General features: G+C 35.9%; 1 protein-coding gene across 1 annotated transcript in view; it reads left to right on the plus strand.

Moving 5' to 3' along the window:
- CEP128 (centrosomal protein 128) overlaps positions 1-26644 on the plus strand; it is a gene marked incomplete at its 3' end in the record, with an annotated part of 367236 nt that overhangs the window by 303168 nt on the left and 37424 nt on the right. The window contains exon 19 of the mRNA XM_084240528.1: positions 13019-13042. Coding sequence (XP_084096654.1) covers positions 13019-13042 — 24 coding nt within the window. The remainder of the gene's footprint in view (positions 1-13018; positions 13043-26644) is intronic.

Here is a 26644-nt window from a genome sequence, read left to right on the forward strand (position 1 = left end):
GGGCAGTTTTTTTTTTTTTTGTCACCTCAAGAATATTGAGACAAAAGATTTTGAAATGAATAGAAGAGAAGGCTAATCTCAGCTGTTACCTCATTTCAGCAAATTCTGGAGTAGCCTATGGCAGCACCATGTCTGAGGAGAAAAAAATACCCTCAAATTTCTTAGTTCTTTCATACCAAGTCTAACAAATATGAATATAGGCATATTCTAGGGTAGAGTTGGCAGACACATTGTTGGAGATAAGCTGGGCGAGAAAAACTACCTAAGACAAAATCTGACAAGGGCAAATAAATTGTTCTAGCAGAGGCTAACAATATAGTACATTAATATCTCTGGAGTCCCAGGAGATACCAGTCCTCCTGGTAATCAACCACGTGATAAATTGGACTAGTGCAGACTAGCTGGATAGTTTCCATAGTCTTGCTGTCAATCATTTTTTGCCTGACTGTGGAGTGTAATCTGTACTTTCAAGCCACATGTGTTTTGGGGATTTAAGACTGTGAGTGGAAATGCAGGGATGGGGCAGCCAAAAGTCCTTGAGTTACTTTAGATGGGGAAGTAAGCGTGAGGCGTGCCAGAAGAGTTGAAGGATTGGTTAAAGCAATTCTTAAATTTCCCCAGAAATTCTGATTTGCTTGGGAGGTACATTTTTAGAAGACCCAATTTGAATAGGTAGATAAATTAGGATTAACTATTTAAGTTTTTATTAAGTAGAGGAATGCAGTTTTAATGGAATGTCTCTAATTCTAGAAACCGGAATGTGAGGCATATCTCCTTACTCTTCTCAAGGTGCATTCCTCAGAATGTAGGTGAATCACTATGCATCTCCATTTTTTTTTTCCTGATATACGATAAAGGAAAAAAAAATAACTGTTCTAAGCAATGATGTAAATGAGATGTGATCATGGTGGGTGGAGGGTTGGGCAACACTTTCCCACTTTTAGGGCTAGGTTAGTTGACAGCTCTAAAATCTATTTTCTCAAAAGGTGAAGAGACTTACCAAGCCTAACTTGGGTATGCGGTCTCAACAGAGATAAAACATTAGCAGCCTGTACTAGGGTCAAGAGGGGTCTCCGCCAATTAGATTTGCACACTTTAACTTCCTACATCAGGAGGGCTCAGGAGAGCAGGGAACCAGGCTCAGTAAAATAGATTCCACCTGAATCATTAAATTTTATCACCCTGCTTTACCTGAAATTTGCAACTTAATTTTAACTCCAAGTTTATTGTAGAATGAAACTGGAAAATAGAATACCTGGAGAGTGAAATATTCTTAAGTCTGAGTATACAGAAGTTGATTGACTAGGTCATTTTCTTTTGAGAATAAAAAATATGAAAACCTGACTGGCTTTGTTTATCCAAACTGCTACAATGCACAAGTCTTAAGAATTCAGCAGTCTCCTTGAGTCAAGCTTCTTTCTCAAACAGAAAGAGACCTCTTGGACATACTCAGAAAAACACAAAGACGAGTAGTGTTTGAGCTCAAATGCTCAGACTTTACCTTGTGACAAAAAGCTTACTGAACCATTGGGTGGTGAAAATAAACCAAGTGTGTGTGTTTCAGAATTTGTAAATTGTTCCCACAAAGGGAGAAATTATTTTTTCTCTCCATATACCACCCCATTTGCAGTTAATTTCATAAAAAGCAGCACTTCTAGAAAACATCCCCAGGTGCCTTTGTTAGAGTCAGAGCTCTTTGCTTCGTGGACCCTGGGGCTGGCAGAAGGAGCAGCTTATGTTTTCCTGTGAATAAATGAAGACCATCTAAACACATTACCATGATTTACAGTTGCAGTGCTTGAGTGATACTTCAAGACCAAGCTGTATCACATGCATGTGTGTGTGTGTGGTGTGTGTGTGGTGTTCTTCTCATGTCACATCCTTAGATAGGCCTCAGACTTCAGGTTGGTAACCTTGTATCTATCCAGGCTGCTTTGTCATAAATACCATAGTGGGTGACTTTTTTTTTTTTTAAATAGAGGCATGTTTTATTTATTTATTTATTCATCTGTTTGTTTTTTGTTTATACAAGCACTGGGTACAGTCAGAAGCGCGGGAGGGTGAGAGGATTCACCAGAGCCAGAGCAGGGAGCAGAGCAGGCAGAAGGACCGAAGTACACTGCTGAGGGGAGCCGCGGGCGGCAGGAGAGGTCTGCGCGCCATGTGGGACCCTCCTCTGGTGGCTGGGGAGCAGCCGGGGATCGAACCGGCGCTGCAGAGGCTGCTGGCAGCTTCGCAACCCAGCGCTCAACCGCTGCGCCACCGGGGAGGCCCCATAGTGGGTGACTTAAAACTAGGAACTTGGAAGCTGGGAAGTCTAAGGTCACCACAGATTTAGTATCTTAGAGGGCCTGCTTCCTGGTTTGTAGGGGGAAGAAAATGATCGAGAGTTCTCTGGAGTCTCTTTTTCTAAGGGCACCATCCCTTAAGGGCCTCCACCCTTAGGACCTAAACACTCTCCAAGGCCCACCACCTAATGTTGTCACATTGGGGGTTAGGATTTTTGTTAGTAAATTTTCAAGGGCTATTGAGGCCATACACCAGGTTCTCCATTTTGTCTCCAATCTCCTGGTAACTATGACAGTTGTGAAAAGCAGTATTTTATGTAATGACTGTAGTGTGGAACATATTTGGAAACAGATGCTCAGCAACAATACATTTCTGGTGAAATTGTTTCCATCAACTCATAAAACAAATCTCTGGAGTTCTCAGCATTAATGGGACATCATTGAAAAAAATTACAGTTTTTAATTTCTAGAGCTGTCTGCCACTCACCATTTATAACTCATTTTCCAGAATATATATATATATATATATCATATATATATCATAAATGTGTGTGTGTGTTTATATATATATGAACACTAGAGAATTTCCTCAGTCAAGGATCTTGAAACTTACTAATATTGTACTTCAATAAAACTATAAAAAATACTTATTTAGCACTCATTAATTCCTGTCAAAGTTGTGCTAAACCGGCTTCAAAGGATGATGGCCTGTGCATCAAAGAAGGAAAAGGTCACCCTCTGACTTGTTAATGAATGATATTTAATAGCTACTAAGCAATACTTTTATGTCATACACTGGACTGAAACTTCTCAATATGTGCCACTTATGCCTTACAACAATCCTGTGAGGTGGGTCTTATAATTCTCACTTTACAGATAAGGCAGCTAAGGCACATGGCTTGCTCAGCCAGTAAGTGGCAGAATTAGCACTTGCATTTGAGTCTGTCTGGCTTCTCACAACACTGGACTTCAGTGCCTCAGCAGCTCATGGAGAACAGACTTCCTGTACCTTTTTTGTTTTTTGGCCTGTCTTTTAATTTCTTTCTCTCACTTTATTTTTTTCCTATGATAATGATTCATTTGCAAGCATAGGAAACATTTAGTGTGGTCAATACTAACTGACCTATTACCTCCTCAAAAAAAAAAAAAATACTCAAAAAAAAAAAATGACTAGAAAGTGCCTTAACTAAGTCAACTACTGGGAACTGGATGCTCATGAAGCTTCTTGCAGTCTTTCTATAACTTGAAAACTACTCCTAAGCGCTTGGGTTCTAAACTGCACATACATTGCAACTGGGTATTGGCATGTTAGGAAGATTTTCTTTCCTGGTGTGAGATTATGAACAACTCAGTAATCTTGAACACTTCTAGGAAGGAGATGGGATCATTTTACTTTTTCCATTCTGCACCTTTTCTTTTTGCCTATTCATCATGTTTTAAATAAACAGGCTTAAGAAAGTTGTTATTAAAGCCCTCCTCAGGCTTCTTCAATTTCAGTTTTAAACCAGGTTCAAAATATTCTGGCAAAAATTAAAGGCAACATTGAAAACGTTTGCATAAATTTTAAATTGTGCAAAAAGTGATAAAACTGAAATGAGCTGAAAAAATGACTAATAAGCATCTTCTTTTATATCTTTGTCTTTTTATCATAATCAGTGATTATTTTGTTCTTAAAAAATTGACTCTGAAGAGCACTTCTGTTCCAGAGTACCTGCATTACACTTCCTACTCTAAATTTAATTTGTTAGTTAAACATTTACTTTTAAAAGTGTGGAGACTTATTTCTATGCTAATAAATAATATATAATTTCTGTTAACAATATTTCTGTATTTTCTCATAAAGTGAAACACAGGCAAATATTACTATGGAATAATCCAAGCCTCTACCATATTCTGTTTGTCATTGAAATCCCTAGTTCTCATATCACTGTTAGAAAAAAACTAAAAAAAAAAAAATTGTCACAAATGAAACCTGGGATCTGGGGGAAGAGGTCATTTATGGGCTCGGTGATGAATATAACTCCTGTAGCCAGATATAAAAGATTTGGGAGAAGAGAACAATAGAGATGCCATTTAATTGCACAGCATCACAGCTAATTAAATTGAGATCTCTGCTTTCTTTTCTCCTTTCTTCTTATATTTCCCCATTGGTATTGACTGTGTGTTTCAGCTGGCCTAATGTCAGAGTTGCAACTTACTTAAGAAAGGCATATGGCAAAACTATAACTTTTTATTATGTAGTGAAACAAATATAAAATGCATACAAATAATGGTTTTATTTGAACATTAAATTTTATTATGTTTTGTTACACTGTCACCTGACATCTGTTAAAACTAAGGTTCTGGGATGCTGTTCTGGCATGTGTAATTTTGAGAAAGAGACTCCAAAACTTTTCCAGTGTATTCCTTAACCTCTACCAGACACACAAAATATATTGTCCATTTGCTCATAAAGCTTCCTTCTTGATAACCATGTACCCAATGTTCAGCAGTGTTTACTTCAATAAATAAGAATGAAAGGATAAATGGAGGAACTAAGTAAGTGCGTGGAAGGGAAGGCTATGTCCCAACAAAACTTTATGGAAACACATTTTTATTTCATGTAATTTCCACATCATGAAATATGATAGTTAATTTGATTTTTTTCCCCAGTCAAATGAAAATGTAAAAGCATTCTTATTTTTAGGCCATAGCCCTATAAAAACAGGCAGTGGAATGGATTTGACCAATTGTCCTACTTAGCTGTACCCTATCTTAGAATGAACTACTTTAGAGGTTAGAATGAACTACTTCAAAGGTTATTTACCTCAAGAATATTTGCCTTTTAAGCAATGAACTCTAATGGGTGGGAGTCAAAGAATATTATTTTTTAATTCTTCCTCAAAGAATAAATTGGTACTGTTGACAGACTGTTAAATAATTTTCCAAGTGGAAGGAAAGTATAATACATCAATAATTGGCCTCCATTATCTACAGGTAAGGTGGTTACTGTTAAAAGTAGCTTTCATTGCTGACTAAAATTGTCCACATAGTAACAAGCATTCATCTTATATTTTCCTTCATTTTTTGGACTTTGATATTTAGATCAGTTACTGCCAGAGATGATTTTGAAAGCAGAAAATTAAGGATATCTTGAAAAAAATTATCAATTGTTGTTTTTAATCTTGAAGGGTAAAATGTTTTAAATTTTAAGTAAAGATGTTCCTAAAATTTGTGGCTGTACCTCAGGTAAGGAATTATTTTGGCAAACATCTTGAAAATACAATGTGATATTTACTCTAAATTCAGAAATTTTAAAAATTTAAAAAATAATTAGCCTGTGAGTGTTATTTTTATAGTCATTACTATTTATAGCATTTTCAATGAAGACAATAGAACATTCCAACTCTTTTTCTTTACTCACATCTCTCTTAAACAGCCACAACTACGGTTTAAAATTCCACCTGGGGAAGATGCTAGTCAGACTGCAATGAGAAATCAGAATGATGCTCAATTTGAAGAAAAAGCAGTTAAGTATTTTATAGGTAGGAATGTTTAGGATATTTGGAATTCAACAGGCAAAAGTCTTTTGCTTTATTTTAGGATACAGGGTAAATTCAGCCTTCAGGTATGCTTTGCAGAAGTACATCTAAATTGTTGGGTTTTTTTTTGCCTGTTTCTTAGTTACTAAGCATAGTGCACCTTTGATTATAGAGTATAGATAACCTAAGGTTAGTTATAAATTCTCTAATCACCTTTCCCTTCCTACTGTGCTTATATATTAGCATTCCTATATCCATTAGGAAATGGATATTAATAATAGTTTGATTTCAGTCAAACTGAATTGGGAAGCAAGAAAAACGATGTTAGCCAAATATATTGTTTTGAAACCGTCTTCTTAGATCTTGATGATTATTCTCAGTAGCCTCCATTTAGTTTAGGGTGATGAGAGATAACTGTATACAGAAATTACAGATGGAATATGGAAATGTGGGGTGAGAGAGAGATTCTGGTATCATGTCCCTTGTGCTTTAATTCCTGAAAATAATTGAGTAAAAGACTATGTGTGTTAAATTAAGATGTGGATTGTTGGACTTGCTCAAAGGAATGTAATTTAATTCCCAAGGTGGACTGTTTGGTTATGCTATTTGATGATTCAACTGTGTGACAACCATGATGGTCAACAGCCAAATGCTGTGATTCAAATTCAGGGAGAAAAGAGCTGGGAACAAAGGGTTCTATGGTTCTATGCTTTTCCTTGTGAACATTTCCACCTCAAAGCCCAGGAGATGTGTGCCCTGAGGGAAGCTAAGGTGATGTCAGCCTGGGGGAGTCTCATTAGACCAGCTATGTTTGGTGACAATCAGACACACACCCTGAAATAGAAGCATACCTCATTGTTTTCCACACGTTCTGCATGACACCAGCCTCATCATAAATTATGCCATAATCACCCCTGCACTGTGATTTGCGTGGGAGTTCAGAGCAAATTCAGCTGATATATGACTAACCTCACAACTGGAGAAACATACTTTATTTCTTACAATGTAAATCCTTGGGGGTGGGAGGAATCAGTGTGTTGGTTTCCTAGTTGTTGACTTTCTTCCCCAACCACTCAACTACTATTCCTGCACCTCTAGTTAGGGACAGTCATTCCTAGAAATTGCATAAGTTGTCATTTGCATTGCCCCTAACCATCAGAGCCTTCATATTATCTGCAAATGATTTCAATTGTTCTCCAGTCCAGATGTTATTCACTGAACCCTTCAACCTGTTACCAGTAGTTTCAGCATGGAGTTGAACAATGCCAGAGTTAATCTAGTTCTGTGTTTTTGCCCTTCATTTGGTTAGTAGCCTAATCCTGGAGGCACTCACCTATGCCCCAAATTACATCTGTGCCTTAGAAAATAGTCTTAAAGTAATTCCTTGTGTTAAAGAAGGAGAAAAGGAAACCTCATTGTTTCTGCATAGTGGTCTGAAATATACACAGTAGATCTGAAATTTGGGGGTATTTGTTTTATTCAGTTCACTGGAAGTGTCTATAGAGACTTTCAGTAAAACTCGCCTGACTTCAACTGCTGCCTCTCAGCCTCTCCAGTGTGAAACCTATTGAAACAAACCAACAGAACATCCTCCACCATACCCCACAAACTCATGCACACATCCAACCAAAGTGCACCATCTCGGTTTCCTCTGAACAGTGTTAAACTGATGCACAGTGGTCAGTAAAGGCATCATAACAAACCAGGCTGCAAACCAAAAGGACTACCTGATAATGTAGTAGAAGAAAGTTAAGGACAAACAGCTGACAGCCTTGGTTCTCCAGAGTAGTTATGGTGGTGAATGGGAGGAGAAACCAAATGTGGGGCTCACACACTGACTCTATTCTTAAATCCGGTGATAGTGTAGGCCTCTGAATCTCAGGAATTTGCCACACCCTGGATGAAAAACAGTACATCCTCCTCATCAAGGTACTCCCTCTTGTCTAAGAAGTGATGCATCCTTTGTAACTGTCTTTGCTAGATAAGTCAAAATGTTGAGGTTTTTTATTGACAACTTTTTTTTTAAAGATTTATTTATTTATGAATACAAGAACTGGGGTATAGGCCAGAGGTGCAGGAGGTAAGAGGATTCACCAGAGACAGCGGGTAGCAGAACAGGCGGATAACCAAAGTACACTGCTAAGGGGAGACAGGAGAGGTCTGCTGCACCATGTGGGTCAGCTCCCTGGCCGGGGATCGAACTCATGCTGCAGTAGCTGCACATAGCTTCATAGTGCTGATGCTTAACCCCTTGCACCACCAGGGAGGCCTCTATTGACAACTTTTTTGTCAAAATGTTGATATCTTGCTGTAGTGTTTCTTTTCAATATTTCTAATTTGTGTTTTTGGACTCAGAAGTATGTTATTTGAAAAAAATTGCATAAGCAGCCAGTGAAATTAGTTAACAAAGATTGCCTCCAGGTGTCTAATGATGAATAAATCAAACACTGGATGACTGGGAAACCATGGCAAGCCACCAAGCCACTGACTCTAGAGTTTCCCTTGAATATAAACCAACTTTGAAAAAAATGTAAACTCACTTTGTCTGACTTTTAATAGTGTGCAATTTTATGTATAGATTATTGATTCATTTGGTATAGTCAAACCTATTTATGCTGAATTTTAAAGCTTTTCGTGTGTTTGTTTTCAACCTAGAGGTTGTTTGTGAATTTTCTTTGTTTTATTTATTTTTTTAAAGATTTATTTATTTATGCTTACAAGAGCTGGGGTACAGGCCAGAGATGGGGAGGGTAAGAGGATTCACCAGAGACAGGGTGGGGAGCAGAACAGGCAGATTGACCGAAATACACTACTGAGGGGAGCAGTGGGTGAGCTGAGCCAGGAGAGGTCTGTCTTGCCATGTGGATTTCTCCCTGGCTGGCTGGGGATCGAACTCGTGCTGCAGAGGCTGCAGATTGCTTCATAGTGCAGTGCTTAACCCCTTCCGCCACCAGGGAGGCCCTTCTTTGTTTTATTTTAAATCACTATGTGAAATGCTAATCTATTTCTTGGTCCTCCATAAAGGCCATTTACCTTTTACTTCATTTTAATATCTTGAAATTTGGAAAATAATTCATTAGAAATTATTTCTAATCTCTTAATTGTTAAAAGACTGACAGTAAATAGTTTACCATGTATAAATATATAGAGGATGAAAGTGCATATTTGCATTCTATTTTATATCCCTTATATAGGAAGTACCATATAAAATATGAATATTGATTAAATGGAGTTAACATTGACAGCAAACATCCCATACAGTATTCTCTTTGGGCCAAGCAAAGTGGATTTTCCTTACATAAGATCTGCTTTGTGCTTTTAGAGCAGTGGAAAGTTTATGGCCCTGGTTTCCCAATTCCAAGGAAGTTTCCAGAATTTTTTTTTTGAAGATTTATTTATTTATTCAAGCACTGGGTACAGTCAGAAGCGTGGGAGGGTGAGAGAATTCACCAGAGCCAGAGTGGGGAGCAGAACAGGCAGACTGACGAAGTACACTGCTGAGGGGAGCAGCGGGCATGGCAGGAGAGATCTGCGCGCCTTGTGGGACCCTCCCTGGCGGCCAGAGATTGAACCAGCACTTGCAGAGGCTCCCAGGCAGCTTCGCGGCCCAGTGCTCAACCGCTGCGCCACCAGGGAGGCCCTTTCCAGAATTTTTCTACACTCTTAAAGTTTATTAGACTTAGAAGGAACGGAAACTTTCATTATATTTTCATGCCCAGATTGTGCTTTTTTTCACATGCTAATAACTATATTTAGAGTATTCTTGGAAAATGCTGCATTATTGTGATAGTTACTAGACCTGCTCAATTATCCCTCCTGAAGCAGGAGAACTGATTTTCAGGTCTCTATGGAATTGGTGAATCAATGTGGCACATTCATTGGCTCAGCAGAATGAAATAAACGATGATCAGGGATTCAGATACCAACTGCATTTAGCACTCATTTCCTAACTTAGCCTACAAATATTTGCCCATTTCAATGATGCTCAAGAATTTAGTTTGGTTCATTAATAAATTCCAATGTACACCCCATTGTGACCACAAACCAAAGAAACATATACAGCTCAAACCAAAGAAATATATATTAATCTCATCATAAAAAGCTGAAATACAGTAGACTAACTGTGGAGGACCTACTAAATGCTGTAGGTCTCTCCCAAAATATAACTGTCCCTACTTGATCTGTCGAATGCAAAATAAATTAGGCACGATGTCTAGCAGCATTCCAGTCACTTCAAACGCTGGCACTCTCTATTGTGACTCAGTGACTATGCAGTGACTTCATGCATGATCTTTAAGAATAAGCATTAAATAATTGTTGCCATTTAGGTGTTTATTAAACTTTCCCCTCCTTCGATAGAACTTAGAAGTAGTGGAAAAAGGTCTATCCAATCACAATAGCAACCAAACATTTTTTACTTCAAAATATTTTGATTTTTGTCTAACCTTTCATTCCCAATTGTTATTTTCCTTGTTACTGGTGTTATTTATCTAGAAATATTTCATACATGAGAAATAAGTAGATAGGGTTTTTTCAGTAGATATGTATATTTAAAGTAATACATTTGCAGCTCAGATATATTCTAAATTGTACACTTCAGGTTTAACCAACTTCATTAAGACACTTCTGAGAACAGCCATAGGCACAAATTTTAACTACTCGACTATTTCTTTGCCCATTTATCATTCTTTCAGATATGATTCAAGGTGGAATTTATCCTCTTCCCATTTTGTCCACTGCTCCTTAGACAAGATCTGCTATTTAATGGTCAGGTCCAGTGCTCTCGTGATGTGAATCACCTGGCATTAGAAAAGTTCTCAGGAAGTCTTTTTACAGCTACTTTACATCATCATCCTCATTTTTGTTATCATCTTGCATTAACCCAGTTTATTGAATCCTGCAGCACTGTAGTACCATTTTTGAATACCCTCCAGTCAAAGGCGTGGTGCTACAATAGCCAGCTTGCTCGCCATTTTGACCTGAGACCAAAATGGATATGCTTTAGTGAAATAACTTATTTGTATAATATTCTTATATGTTATCTCAGGTCTTTATTTGGAGCATAGGGACTTGGAAGACATGAGTGGGCTTCAGAGAGTCTGTATTTCCCTTATAAGTATATGCAGAATTAGGTGTGTGTGTGTTGTATAACTTACAAGAAGGCCAAGTTTCATCAGATTCTCAAAGTTCATGACTATAAAAATGAAAACCACTGATTTATTTAAACCACCTGAAATAGCATGTTTATAATGAGAATGTCTTCATTACTTTTGGAGACTGTTTCCCTCTGGACTCCTCCCACCTCTTAACCCCCCCGCCCCCTTTCAAGGTCCCAACAATAAACTTCTCTTCAGAGTTCAAACTTTGATGTGAGTGTGTATGTGTGTGTGTGTGTGTGTGTGTGTGTGTGTGTGTTTAGGGCAGAGGGGAGGAGAGTGTTGAATCTACAGTTTGAGCTTAAAAATAAATCTGTGGAGATGAAAACTGGAGATTTAACAATAGCAACAAACACTACAATTGCAATTCTATTGAGAGTGGGAGAAGTTAAAGCAAATATAATTTATTTCATTATAATAATATATTCATTCTAAAACCTATACTGACTCTTTTCCCATAGGTTGTAGAGTACCCTAATATTAGTTTAAGTTACCTATTTTTTAATCCTAAGAACATGAGAGATAGTAATCTTAAATTATGGCAGCCCAGAAATACTTGGTATGGGGAAAATGTATGACTAAATAGTGGTTGTAAACATTTTGGGCCTTCCCAGATGGTTCATATAAATATGACACTGCCCAAAGGCCTCTGGGAGCCTCTGTATGTTTCTGTCTCTAATGAGGTTCTGTTCAGTCTGCAGAGGATGATAAAGCATTGCTGAATGGCTTTGCTGAAGAAGCACTGTGAATAAGATGCCTGATAACAACAGATCAAAGCCCTCCTGAGGCATTTATATGCATTTATTATGAGGCACTCAAATGTGACAGTACACAAGTCCCCAGCAAAATAGCAGTTATTTCATGAAAATTATGGGGGCGACGGTGAGGTTCTCTCAAGTATGTCAACAAAATGCAATTAAACAGATTATATTGCTAGAAACAGTCTGCTTTGGGCTGATTTTGCATAATATATTCATTTAACTCATGCCTACATAGCTAAATGTTTAAAGGGTACAATAGTTCAAATCAGTTTCCCAAACGGAGGTTGGGTTTCAGAACTCCTCAAAATCAAGGTTTCTGATTCTGGGTGAATTTGGGGACTGCAGGGAATGGCCCAGTTTTTACTGCTCCTGAATGTCCATGTGGGCCCCTGCTGGGCCTCAAGAGACCTGAGCTGATTGGCTCTCTTCACCACTCCCCACCTTTCCCTCTTAGAACAAATGATTCATTTCATGAAACAAAAATTTCGATGGTTGAGATTTCACTCATCTCCTCCAACTGCTTAAGATGAGAGAAAATAAAGAAAACTGACTTTGATCCTTAAAAAAAAAAAAAAAAAAGACATTCCTTTAAAAGAAAATTTAGGCTTTCCGCTCTCTGAAATTCAGCCTTTTTCATTTGGTAAAAACATGTGCAGCTGTTGGCTCAAGAAAGAGTTAAGAATATAACCATTTTCTTAATGATCTAACCTTTAAAGCAATATTACCAATGACTTTTAAAAAAATATTTCTGTGCAACCTTCTACTACACAGTGGGTCTTTCTAATTTTTCCTGCTTTGTTTTAATTACTTATGAATTTTAATTGATGAACTTATTCTTATGTCTGAGTTTTACCTTCCTATAAGGTCATCCTTTGTCCTATATGCCTGAGAACTGATATATGTGTTAAGTTCCTTTTTTATATCACTACTATTTTCTATTTGTGGTTCATATATTCAAATCTATATCTAATATTTATAGATACTCAAATAGATAATTTTACCAATGCAAAAGTGGTAAGATGTATTGAAAATAGTAGTTATGTCTGAATTTGAGGTATTTATTCTTAAATTAAACCTGGTAGTTCTAACACTGATTGATAATGGAAAAAAAAAGGTGTTAGTGATTCTTTTATAACTACTTTTCTACAATAGAAATCATCTTCAATAGTTTTCATTCTTTTGCATTTAATTATTACTAATAGAGGATAAATGGAAAAATTGAAAATTAAATAAGTTTGAAATGTTTTTGAATAGATTTGTTTTTATAATTACATATTATGCTTTATTTGCAGGACCGAGTAAATGCATTGGAAACGGTAAGTTGGGGCATTTTCTTTCTCTTATCAGAATTACTGCTGTGTCCTGATGTGGATTTCAGATCACTCTTCAAGGAAGCATTTCCAGAAAGCATTTCTAAAACTACATCTAGATTCAAAGGGGAAAATAAGCTAACTATACCTAAAAGGTAGGTGTACACAGACTTTAATATTTAAGGAACATAGAAAAAGCAATAATGTACATATTTAAGTGTTCACTCACTGCTGTCTTCAGATTGCTGTCTTTAGTTAGGGGGGGGCAGAAGAAATACCAACAGATCCATGAGGCTCCCCAATATATGGGGCTGAGAGCGACACTTGACATACAAAGACGGGCAGAAAACAGAGGCCTGGGCCTAGCTACAGATATAGGAACTAATGGAACTGTAGCCCCTCTGGAGCCCAGGAGTCCTGACAAGCCAGTGTCCTGGGGGAGCCCAGGCCAGGCTGGTCAGCAAGAACAGCACAGTGCAGACTCTGGCAAGTGGGGTCCGTGCCACTGTGCAAGTCCTCTCCTGAGGCCCTGAAGCTAGAGGAACAAGGTCACAGGAGTAGGTCATCCCCAGGATTCACCAGGAAGGAATGCTAGTCATTCTCCATTCTCCCCGGGCAGGTTTTCTGAAAGATGACAAGAACCTGGAACCCAGGGCTCCCTGGCTCCCTGGGGAGGTTGTTAGAACTCACTTACAGGGGCCAGGTGTCTCTGCCTGGGGGCCTCTAGGAGTCCCCAGCTGGAGAAAGGGGCCACAGGGGGTCTTGAGGCACTGAGTCACTTCTTGCTAGAGCAGGGACTGGTGTGACCACAGCAGACAAGTCAAGAGCCTTAATTTGGAATCTGTCCCAAGTCGGGAGGGAGGCGAGGCCTGGGGGACAGACTGCTTATAGACACTTGGGGGTAGGGTGCTGAGGCTCAGTCCTGTCACAGAAAGGACTGGTTGATAAGAAACTGAGATTAAAATGCTATTTATGCTTTGAAGTTCAGATATTCAACATTAATAGTTTTAACTTGTTTTTCCCAATAACCAAATAATAGTAAGAGCTGATCAGCTTTTTTTCTCAAAAATCTTATTTACATGAATCTAGAATTAGGAAATGAATGTTTTAAAGTGCAGGAACATAAAGACTATCCTTTCAGTAGTTTTTGGAAAATGATTTTTAGATGGAAATAAACGGGGAGGCAATTTATTGTTTAGCAGTAAGGTAGTGGTTAGGTAAAGTGTGTCATTGCCACCCAATATGTAACAGTGGTTACGAAAAGGATACATTAAATGGAAGTAAATTCAAGGAGTAAAATTATGTGTATTTTCAATGATAATCTTTAATTCTCGGCATGTGAAAAAAGAATAGAAGAATAAGCAAAACTTGTAATAGTGACAAGTTAGACAAGAATTACGGGATGTGATTATTTCATTCCGTTCTGTTTTTCAAGTTTTATAAAACATCGTTCTATTACTCTTATAATGAATGTTTTAATAATAAAAACCTTGTAAATTGAAAGAGGGGTAGAATAAGTTATGGTATTACCTTGTGATGAAATATTATTCAGCCTTAAAAAGTCATATTTTCAAAAAGCAAATATTGCCATGCCCTTCTATGAGGGCGAGGGGATATAAAATTATATGGGGAATAGGATACAAATATAAGTCTACATATTTTGTTTTTAAAAAAGGACTTTAGGAAAACACAAAATATTAAGAGTGGCTTGGAACAATTAGTCGTTTTTATTTTCTCATATTTTTAATAAACAGGAAAAAAGTAAGGAAACTTTAAACAAGATTCATAAAAATATTTTATGTGAGGAATGCACTGATGCTAATAGAGCATATTTTAGTCTTGTGTGAAGAAGTGGTTTTGATTGATAGTGTTCATATCCTAGTAGGTAAATAATCTATTCCTGAGATTTAACTGGATCATTTGGAAAGTACACTGCCCTCAGTTTCAGTGTGATGACATTGTAGGTGAATAAAATGTTTAGTGTTCCTCCACATATATTTTACCTACCCGTAGGAAATCTCTGGCCAACAGAATTTGGCTTGTGAGTTAATGTTCTTTTTAAAGGTATGAATAAAAACAGAATTTTTGATTTGGAGGACTTGGACTCAGTGTACAAAATGCCACTTATACAGCATTTAGCATATCACTTGTTTCTTGATTCCTTCATCTGTGGAAATGATTATAAGTAAACTTAGTTTATCAAAAGTTGTGAGAATTAAGAACATTTATGTGAAAATATTAGTACCAAACAAATGTTATAGATTATCACTATAATTATGTAATTGCTTATTATTTCTTATTTAATAATTTTAATTTATACCAGTAAGCCTCTCAAAAACTGAAATTTATATAAACAGTAAAGCCTATAACTTTTGTTAGTATTTGTTAGGGCATTTTTTTTTTAATTTATATAATCTCTTTACTACCAAAGTACTATGAAGTAGAATCTTAAATGCCTTATTCTTGAGGTTCCTCTAGGAATAAAGGTAAAAATAAAAAGTCATCATGAGAAAAATAAAGTTGATTAAATGGACTAGGATTTTTACAGAGGCAGTTTCCTCAAGATGGTTTTAATTTGAAATAATTATAATAAGTAAAACCATAAAAATGGAAATGCTTAGTAATAATGTTAATGCTCAAATATTATGAAGTCCTTTGACTTCATATGGCATTATAAGGAGCAGATTAAATACATTTGGTAGACTATTCAACTAGTAAAGTATTTTATAGTTCATAAAATCAAGTGTGCTGAAAGTAATCTCAAGATCATTTATTATTCTCTCACAACTCACCACTTAAACCATAGAAAAGTGTTGGTGGTCTGCATTTGGTTTTGCATTGAATACAGGGTGCATATTGTGGTAATGCGAATCTGCAAATACTTGAAATTTAATTGTTCCTCTAGGAGCCTTTACCGTAAATTGATTTTAAAGGTTTAATAGTTATAATACCTGAAAATAAGATGGTTATTTCATCCTAATGAGAAACTTGATTGACTAAGTCACCAGTTGTCTATATCCTTAGGTCACAATCGTCTGTTCAATTTTTCTTCTTTCCCTCAACTTTTCCTTATCTTCCTTTAGATCAGGTAGGGCTTTGGGGTTAGAAATTATATTTTATTTGCAACTGTATCCCCAGGGCCTATCAAAATTCTTGATTTCTAGTGGACAATAAATAAACATTTAGAGAATGAAAGTATGAATGTAGAACTGAAGATATATGACCTTCACAGTAAGACTGTTCTTAAGAATATTGGTATACACAGTAGCAGTCAAGTAGTTGAAGGAAAAGGTTCCCTAGAAGTACATCAATTTATCCTTTGTTTCTCAGCCTTTTTAATTAGTATTATACCTTATTTGGTATTTCACTGACACTCTAATGATCTTCATTAAAGTTTAGTGAAAGTTTTCCTAGAAAGGAACCGTGTTTAGCCAAAACATATAGCAGCGTGATTCCTCACATAAAGCCAAGTGAGTCCCTGATAAAAATCTTGACAGAGAGCCCCAGTTCTTGGGCCATTGCTGGGACTCAGCAGTGGATATTTATTGAGTATAATAGAAGCCTGTGTTGACACTGAAGAGGACACAAAAATAAATAAATTGTGATTATTTCCTTCAAGGAATTTTAAAAGGAGAATTTACATATAAATAATGATTTAAGATAAAAGACACTCTACAGCACGTGAATGAAACCTTATTCATTTTATAGAAGCTATTATGAAGAAAAAATAATTGTAAAATAAATTGACATCACTGTGGTTTAGGTTCACCAGGGGAAGTGTTGGGATTTGTAGTCTGAGGGCATGATGGTATGGTGGAGGTGAGCAGACCTGGAGAAAGAGCAGAGAAGACATTTCATATTGGGGTTGTAGTTAAAGTTCAAATGAAGTCTGGCAAAGGTTTGTTAAATGGATATATTTTTGTAAAGGTAAAATCATGAAATCATGGCCCTCATACAAATATAAAGTGAATTCATGAGAAATGAATTTATCAAACTCACTAATTAATAAAATGTTAATAAGATGAGCAAGATGTTACCACTGACTTAAAGATCATTCCAAGAACCACATATATATGGGTGCTGAAGAGTACTGAAATTGATTTAAAATAGATGAAAAACTAACTCCTTCCATAGTGAAATAAGAAAATCAATTGGAATTGAATCTGCTTGTCCATGAGCTAAAATCATTCACATTGCTGTCAGTTATCTACAACTCACAGAGTGATTAACAGCTCCTGGGCAATGACAGGGGCAGAGATCCCATAGAGTCAGAGCTAGTTCTCATTGAAGACACTCAGTGAATTTTGGTTCCATTTCAAAGTCTTTCACACTTTTTTATTCTTTTAGGTTCAGAGACAATGACACTTTGAGGGAGCAATAGGAAGTGCTTTATTTTTGAGTTTTAAAATACAAACTACGGGGTTAAACTTGGTCTTTTATATCAGGGCTACACTGGATTTCTTCCTGAGTGCCAGTTGAAGTTGGTCCTTCCTGGTTCCTAAAACATTCTGTTGGGCAGGATTCTGGCTGCTCTTTTGGGAAGAGGGCTGAGATCACCACACATTCTCCCATGTGCATTGCAAGTTTGGGGGGCAAAAGGTGGGACCAAAGCAATTTAGCTGCTAGGGAGTCATTAATAAATTTAATCAGTTATTGGGCACAATGAATGTACTATACAGGAATATAAATATAATAGTTATGGCGGGATAGACAGAAAAGATAAAAGCTTACAAGTAGGAACAAGGAAAGGCACTCCAGCTTTAGGAATATGCTTGGAAAATTAGGGGACAGGGTACAAAAAGCAGGGCTAAGGTGAATGCCATGTTTAGAGAAGAGAACTACTGAATTTAATAAGTGGGATGTCAAGAGAAAAGAGACACAGAAAATACAATAAGTCATTTTAGAGATTTGAAGGGAATGTAAGGCCATTCAACTTGGAGATATGAATTCATTTTACATATCATCTCTCAAATGTGTCTATTTTCATTTCCATTATTACCGTCATTTGAATTCTCATATCTTTGTATTATAGGTAGGTGTGAACTCATTAACAGAGAAACCCAAAAATAATCATGGGTTAAGTACAATAGAAATTAAGTTCTCTATTGTGTACACTCCAAATGTATGCTGTCTATGGCAAGTATGGTGTCAGACCCAGGCTTGTCTTGTGCTCCACCATCCTTAATATGTTGCAGAAGGGGTCTTTTCCATCTTCAGCCCTTATATTACATTGCAAGTAGTCAAAAGAAAGAAAGGGAGAGCATACCACTTCTCTTTAGTTTTGGAAACTGGAAGTTGCACGTATCATTTTTATTCATTTCCTGGGCCAGAATTTAGTGACATGGTCATCATTACTAGCTCAAAGATTCAAAATGGGAACCAAATAAACCATAGAGTTCCAGAATTTTCAAAGTCAACTTCTAAACAACTCACAGGTTTAACAATAAATTGTAGTAGAAATTATAAAATATGTAGAACTGAATATAAGAAAATATGTTAAAATGTGTGTGAGACACCAAGAGTAGTATTTATGGGGAAACATAAAGCTTTAAATGCTTATATTAGAAAAGAGATAAAAATTAATGAGCTTATTAACTAAAATAAGAAATTTAAAGTATAGCATCATAAACCTTTAAGAAGAGAAAAAAGGAAAAGAGAAAAGTGTAGAAATTAATAAAATAGAAAACAAATATACAATCGACAGGACCAATGAATTTGGTTGTTTAAAAAGAAAATTAAAAAAGACCAATGTCCAGCATAACTATGATGATATAAAAGGTGAAAATCAACAATATTATGAATGAAAAAAAAGGCCATAACTTATGTTGGAAAATTTAAGCACATATGAAATATTGTGAATAATTTTGCAATTATACATTTGGAAATTAAGAGAAATAGCTAAATTCCTAGAAAGATAATTTGCCAGAACTCAGAAGAAATAACATGAATAATACCATAACTAAATGTAAGTTTAATCAACAATTTTTAATCAATTAAAATTTTCCTCAGAAAGGGCCACCAAATCCAAATGATTTTATAAATAGGTGCTACCAAATATTCTAAGAACAGATCATTTCAGTTTACAAAGAACCTTCCAGAAATTACTAAAAGAGGAAACTTGCCCATTTCATCACTTTGTATAATTTTTGAACCAAACCCAGACATGGAAAGTATAAATAAGGGAAATTAAGATACTTCTTACTCATGAGCATAGATGCAAAAGTATTATAAACAAACACTAGCAAAATAAATCAAACAATGTATAAAAAAGATAATTCCTCACGAACAATTTAAATTTATTCCAGGAATTCAGAGTTAATTTAATAGTAGAAAAATCAATCAATCAATATAATTTACCATAGTGACTTGTAAAGGTGAAATAAATTGTATAAGGACACATCAATAGGTGAATTGAAAGGATTTATTCTCTTAATATCACTGTCATAATAAATATTTTAGCCAACTAAGCATAGAATTTTCTTAATTTGATAAATGTCCTGTGAAAACTATGACAAATGTGACCTTCCTGTTATGAAAGTTCTTTTTTTAAAACCAGAAACAAGCAAAAGATGCCCTATTCTACTACTTCTGACAACCTGAGCAGGAGTCTTAGCAGTAGACTAAGCAATAAAACTGGCATTACTTGCAAATAATGTCTAGATAAGAAGTCTAAGAATTCATAGTTTAATTATGAAAAATAGACTTGAGTACATTTGTTTGATAAGCCAGCTTAATATAGTCAATTTTGCTTCTAACTCTAGCAACAACCACTGAGAAATTGTTCACTAAAAGTATAGTATAGAAAAGTTTCAAAAACACAAAATACATCAGAAAAACTAATAAAAATTGCCAGTTCTTTATAGAGAAAAGTCTCTGGAATAGCTAAGATACTTCTGAAGAACAAGGTGGCAGGGGAGGGACAGGAGGGAAGTGTTTTGCTATCATGTGTAACACCTTATTAAAGCTTTAGAAATGCAGATAATGAAGTCTTGGAACAGAGATGTAAGAACAGGTGAATATAATCAAATAGAAACTCTAGAAGCAGAAACTTATGAAACTCAGTGCCTGCCACGCTAGCTACAGATGCAAGAGCGCCTGAAAACCTAAAGGTGAATGGCAAAGTATAGTTAAGTATCTTTATGACCTCACCACACAGGAGGATTTCTGTGGGGGGGCTAAGAAAGAGGGTACTGAAAACATAGATCATATGGGAAATGGTTGATTTGACCTCATTAAAATAAAGAACTTCTATAAATCAAAAGAGTAAAAAGAAAAGTCACGTTTGGTATTTGTAGCAAAAGATGTAACTGACTAGCAATTTGTATCCAAATCAGTTTGGATCCAAATCTTATTGCCAGCAAAGCAATTAGAAAAAAAGACAAACTTCCATATTTCAAAAAGAAAAGAAAAAGAGTAGATAACCAAACATTTCATTGGAAGAAGAAACAGCATGTGAGAATATAGTCAGCTTCAGTAGTAACCAGGGAAATGTTCATTCAGACCACAGAGACTTGTCATTTTCTTTAAACTCTGCATATATTTTATACACTCTTTTTTATCTATGACATAGTTCACCAATAAACACGGTAGAGGAAATTGAAACATGTTAGAACTTTTAAAAATTTTACTACAAAGTGATTAATGCTGTCCCTCACAGTATGTTCAAAGATAGCTGGGGAGTTAGAGTCTAGTCTTCACACTGGAGTAGTATCCCCCCAGGAATATGCAAAAATATGCCTAGGCGTATTCAGGCACAAATAGTTTTAAGAGGATGGAGAGGCATCTTACCTTTCATAATGGACCTCCTCCACCCACTTCCCAAAAAGAAAGGTCTCTCTCATTTAGGCGCCTGTGATGACCAATTCCCCCAGGTTCCTCTGGGTGCCAAGCAGAGGCATAATTTAAGATGTTAGTGCCTTCATGTCTTATTTTAATATAGTCCTAGGCGGAGCTTTTGCCCTTCTTAGTCGTATATGTATTTATTTATTAGAACAAAGAGTTGCATTAGATATATGGGGTGCTGGTCTTGGGTAATGCTGAAACTGACATTTTTTATTGTTGTTGAGGGGGAAAAAGACAGTTTTACTCAATTTCATCACTTCTTCCACTTCCCTGTTATAATCAGAGAATAAATAACTACAGAAAACAAAACTAAGGAGGTTTGGAAAGAAATAATCGAAAACAGTCCTGTGACATTTCATCCAGTCACAAACTCTGGCCTTGCTCCATGCCTCCCTTATCTGTTTATCTGTCTTGGAATTATAATTCAAAAGTGAGACATTTGTCTTGGGGGTGCATTGACGCATTCCATAGACTTGAACAATGAAGTCAAACTTTTTTTTTTCCTGCCAGAAAGTAAGTTTAATTTGATTGATTGATTTGATGATGACTAGCTTTGCTAATCTGCAGCTCTATGGTTTTGATGCAGATATACTTAATGCTAAGATAAAATAAATGTATCAAAAATATACTGATAGTATTTTATTAAATTAACAAGATTTTTATTTTTCTCAATCTTTTTTGCACATATTATGGTCAATGAAAGACCTCTAACTGAAGGAACAGTTGTAGTCCTTTCACAGCTATTGGTCAATAAAGCTTTTTAGTATACCTTCCCAAAACAGAAAGTAAATGATGTGAGTAACTACATGACAATGCTTTCCCAAGTCAAGTGGTTTGTAATTCTTTGCTTTCAGCAAAATTGAGCTGATAGATCGTTACAATTATTTTTTGATAACTGGTCACTATGTAATACGTGCCATAAAACTAAGAAGGCATTCAAGAAATTGAGTGACATTGTTGTAACAGAAGTGCTTTCATCCTCATGTACTTTCTTACATGAACTACATTTTTCAGTGATAAAATCTATAGAAACAAAAAAATAGCAATAGAAATGAAACCTTTATTCAAATGAAAATTAGCACTTACCTATGAGTGCATGTGCTAATTGAGTGCTAAAGAAAAGGAAGCTATAGTCAACCCATAAAGATAGATACTTTTGGAAGCTTTGGGGTTTTTTATATTTCACATTTAATAATTTTTCTCCAAATTGTTTATTACCTAATGTTAGTTTTAATAATAAAAACACAAAAATGTATAATGGAGCACTGTGGTCTCAGGGAGTTTTCAAAATCTGTTTTTTAAGTGTGTGCGTGTATTGTATGTATGTACATATATACATTTTTCCTATCGAAGAGGATGAAATATTATAAAATAAAATGACTTACAAGTATAGATATATTTTATATTAGGATAAAGATCTGTGAAAGGAAAGGTAATTAAAGACAAAGAAAACGGAACAATATAAGATTTCTGTCTTTTGAAGAGAATCCTATTTATTTTCTAAGTGGACAAAATGTGGTAACAAATTGCTGGTGTATTTAAAGTTCACTGGATATGTTTATAAATAATATGAATTTTATTTGAAAATATCAATATCTACAATATTCCATAAATTTCATTCTTTGCAACTACCTAAACTCATGATGAAAACATTCAGACAACTTAAAAATATGTGGGGGAGAGGGAGGAACAAGGGGAATACATAATTCAAAAAATTATTTAGGGAGTCTCTGATCAGTTTAGAAAATCACTGATATAGAACAAATGCATAATTGTGTAGTTGCAATTGTCAGTGATTACTCAGCTTCTCAAATCAAAATTACTTAAAACAACCTAATCTCTTATTTTCAGTATATACTTACAGAAATAATATATCTTACAAGAGAAATCCTAACTAACTCTTTAGAGGAAAACATACAGTTAGGAAAATATAAAACACTGGAAAACTCTTAGAAAACTGCTAGAGGCTTAACACCTCTCTAAACTCATTCAGCTAACACTAGTAGTTACAGATTTGACCTGTGCACATGGTTGAACTTCAAGATCTTGGTGTTCAAGGGTGCAGGCATACACCAAATGTCTCTACAGAAATTGATGCTTACGTGGTGTTATCCACTCTTCACCTACCTGTCAATAGTCTTGAGTCGACAGTTGTTCAAATAGCACCTCTGTTACAACAGTGTCACTCATTTTCCATCCCATCCTGCATCTAGAATTAGTTGTGCTTCATTCTACTGGGTGTGCAACCCATTCCACAGGTACATATGTTGTCGAAGAAGGTCCTTATTCTTAAGACATGGAATTCTGCTCTAAGACACTTAGGAGTATATGGACTCAGTAGAGTTAATGTACTTCTGAAGTGTCCCGGTTAAGCTCAGGAAATAAGTGACTTGAGTATGTAAATCTAGCCCAAATAACTGTTAATTATTTGCAATGCCTCTTCTAAGTATTTGTAAGAATCTTGAAACTCAGCAAAACTTGTCTTTATCTCTTTAGAAAACCAGAAGTTGTTGTTTCAAAACCAAAAATCAAACCAGCTTCATTTTTGGTTTTGCCAAGACTATGAGGCTCTCATTGAAGTTGCCTGAAAGGTTCCGTCAAATTGGCTTTACACCAAATAAAACGCAGTGTGCTCTGTACGGTTTTGACCCAGAATCAGGTGAATCTCAGCAGTTTTGGCTGAGCTACATTGTAAAATTTTGGATTTGTTCAAACTTGACACTTCCTGGGAACCCATTCAAACTGAAACCGGAAAAAGGTTTTGCACAAACCCTGTCCTAGCCCGTTCTGCCAAGTTTCCCACTGCTCTAATGTTAGTCTACCTTCTGTATATTCGCATCGAGGGCAAACGGAAATATCCTCATGAATCTCTCATGAGGGATCTTGGTTAAAACAATCTAGACATTCTCCTTTCGCCATCTTGTCCCAAAATACAGAGCCTGTATTCTTGTTGGTATTAAAATATGTATGTTTTCCAGTAATGGGGTCATTCTCAAGGGTTAAATGTCTAAAACATGACTATGCTTATGGTCAAATGAAGGAAGTGCTGCCTGAACAAGTGAACTGTTTGTGCAGAGTTGTAACCTTGTGGCAAAAGGTGATGACCGATTTAAAAAAAGACTTCCTTTAGCCTACAAAAATGAGCCTGTCAAATTTTTCATAAACCCAGAGGCATAGGAAAAGGGTCATTGAGATAGTGTATAAAAATGCAGCTTCCCCAGCAGGTGAATTGAGTGTTGTTGAAGTGTTCAGTGTTTGGAGGTCAGACCAACAGCTTTATATTTGCTACTGATAAGTAGTCAGGTGGTCTTGTGTAACTGCCTTGCCTGATAATGTGTCTTACAGTCAAAGCTCTTCTTTGTATTGTGAAGATAAGATGACTGTGTGTTGCAAAATGCAATGAGGTATCTTTCTGAAAAATATAATACACATAAGACATGCTCTCTCTTCCCTTTAAAAGAGCATATCTGGGTAGTCTCAGAATAATGGTATATTAATTTTTTTAAAAGAACTTTATAGCTTAACTCTAAAACAAAACATTGGTTATATCTATGATATAGGTGGGAATAGTGTTTTTTTAATACACATTTTTGAAGTAGCCTTTAAATAAAATGCTTATTTGCAGAATTTTCATTTTGCGTAGCTAATTTAAACCAATTGCTTGTAAGTTTCAGATGAAAATCATCATGTGCCTAGTTTAACATGATGGAAAGTGATATAGTAAAGGTAATATTGAATTAAGAATCAGACAACCTAGGTTCTGGTTACATCTCCACCACTGCCAAGTACATGACCCTGGACATGTTTAACCTCTCTGCATTTCAGTTTTCTGATTTTTTAAAAAATGTTTGGGCTGGACTTGGTGATATTTAAAAGATCCACTCTTTTAAATAGTAGATGCTAATCTAGGAAGTATTGAAAATCTGGTCTTCACAACATTTCCACCCTGCCGATAAGTACCTTAAATGATTTGCCCTCATTATAACATTTACCACTACCTACCAAATGTGTAGTCCCTACCATGTCTCAACAGCACCCTACAGTAGATTAGGTCCCTGCTGTCTTGGTGCTCCCATTTTAGATAATGTCTTAAAGATCTTTGTTAAAACCCATTACCCTAGTCGGGAAGCAGGAGGGCTTTTTGAATCGCCATGTGTGTCAACACTAGGGCTGAAATTCAAGTGTCCTGACGACAGACAGTGTTTTTTCCATTCCATATACACCCTTTGTGACTACTCGAAGTAATGAAGGCACAAGTAAAGAACCCTGTACATCTTTAAGCCCTTATGTGTCTGGTTTATCATAAAAAATGAAGAGGAAGTACATTGACAACCAGCTCCCAAGGTAATATAAGCAGGGCAGGAAGAAGATTCATAAGTAGGACAATAGTGTTCTTAGATCATATTTAGAACTGTCAGAATATGACCTCAACTTACTGGTAAAAGGAGTTTCGCAAAACAACTTTGAGCTCATTTTCTTCCTTTTGAATGTTGGGAAGAGTTGGTGTGCCCCTAGGTTGCATTACTGGTTCTGTCTTGAGCTTGTTCAGTGACATGAAATGACTGAGTTGATTTTTTTTTTATTTTGTGCATCTGTATACCAGCTCTGATTCCACTTACTTACGTTTTTATAAAGTTTGTTGGGGCTTTTAATAAACTTTGATGTCAGATGAAAGACTGGGGCGAGTATAAATTGATACTATTAGCACTATTAATATAAATATCCAAAGTGGTCTTATGTTAATTATTTGACATTAGTGAACAATTTCAACCTATCATTGCCCCCGGTTACATTATATTTGAACATCAAACAGTAAAAGGCCAAACCATCAAAATACTCCTTCCCTCGTTAGTCTCTTTATGCTCTCTATTCTTAATTTTTTGAATAGCTGGTGTCCCTTAAATGATTTTCTGGAGCTTCTTCAGTGTGTTTACAGGCATCTCACTCCACCTTTATCCACGGCAGACACCAATGGGGCACATTCTTGGCTTGTTTGTTTCGTCATCATCAGGCATTAATATAGATTCACTGACTTAAAATATTTAGATTCTGTGATTTATTCTTAGTACTTCCTATTTTACGTATCATTCCTAACTCAGAACTCATTTTGCTCTGTAATACCTCAAATCACCTAATTAGACATTAGTTTTTCACTGAAGAAAAGTGTGCTCTCAGATGTGTAGGAACTGAGTGAGAGGGGAAGGTGAAATCCAAGTACTTAAAATTTCTTAGAAAATGATTGGTATTTGGTGGACTGGGAGCTAGGAGTTAGAATAACTGTCATGAGCCCTAGCAAGCCAATTGACTTAACCCTCTCTATCTAATTCCTATTATCTATGAAATTGGCTTAATCGATGTCCTGCTTGTCACACATATTTCTTTGTTCTTTTTCGTTTTTTGTTGAAAAGTTCAGATAACGGTGAGAAAGTTCTTTAATTTGTAAAAATATTCCTCCCATGTATGGGCATTACCCTCACCAATGACAAGTGTGTGGACTGGAAATTTGGACTTGCTAATCAGGACATTTGTATTCTAATCCTAGCTTTGACACACAGGTTATGAGTCTTAGCACTCTATGTTATATTAATTGTATCACTAAAATTCAGTTCAGTTACTTCAAAATTTAGGCCCTGATAAGTTAGGTTTATGGTTCTAATTTAATAATCCTAATATTATTTCAACATACTCCTACTCTCAGATTCAGTTGACCTGGTATAGGAGCCAGTATTTTCTAAGCACCCCAGATGATTCTAGTATGCAGTTATA

This window comes from Talpa europaea (assembly GCF_964194135.1).
Source record: "Talpa europaea genome assembly, chromosome: 8".
NCBI classification, from domain to species: Eukaryota; Metazoa; Chordata; class Mammalia; order Eulipotyphla; family Talpidae; genus Talpa; species Talpa europaea.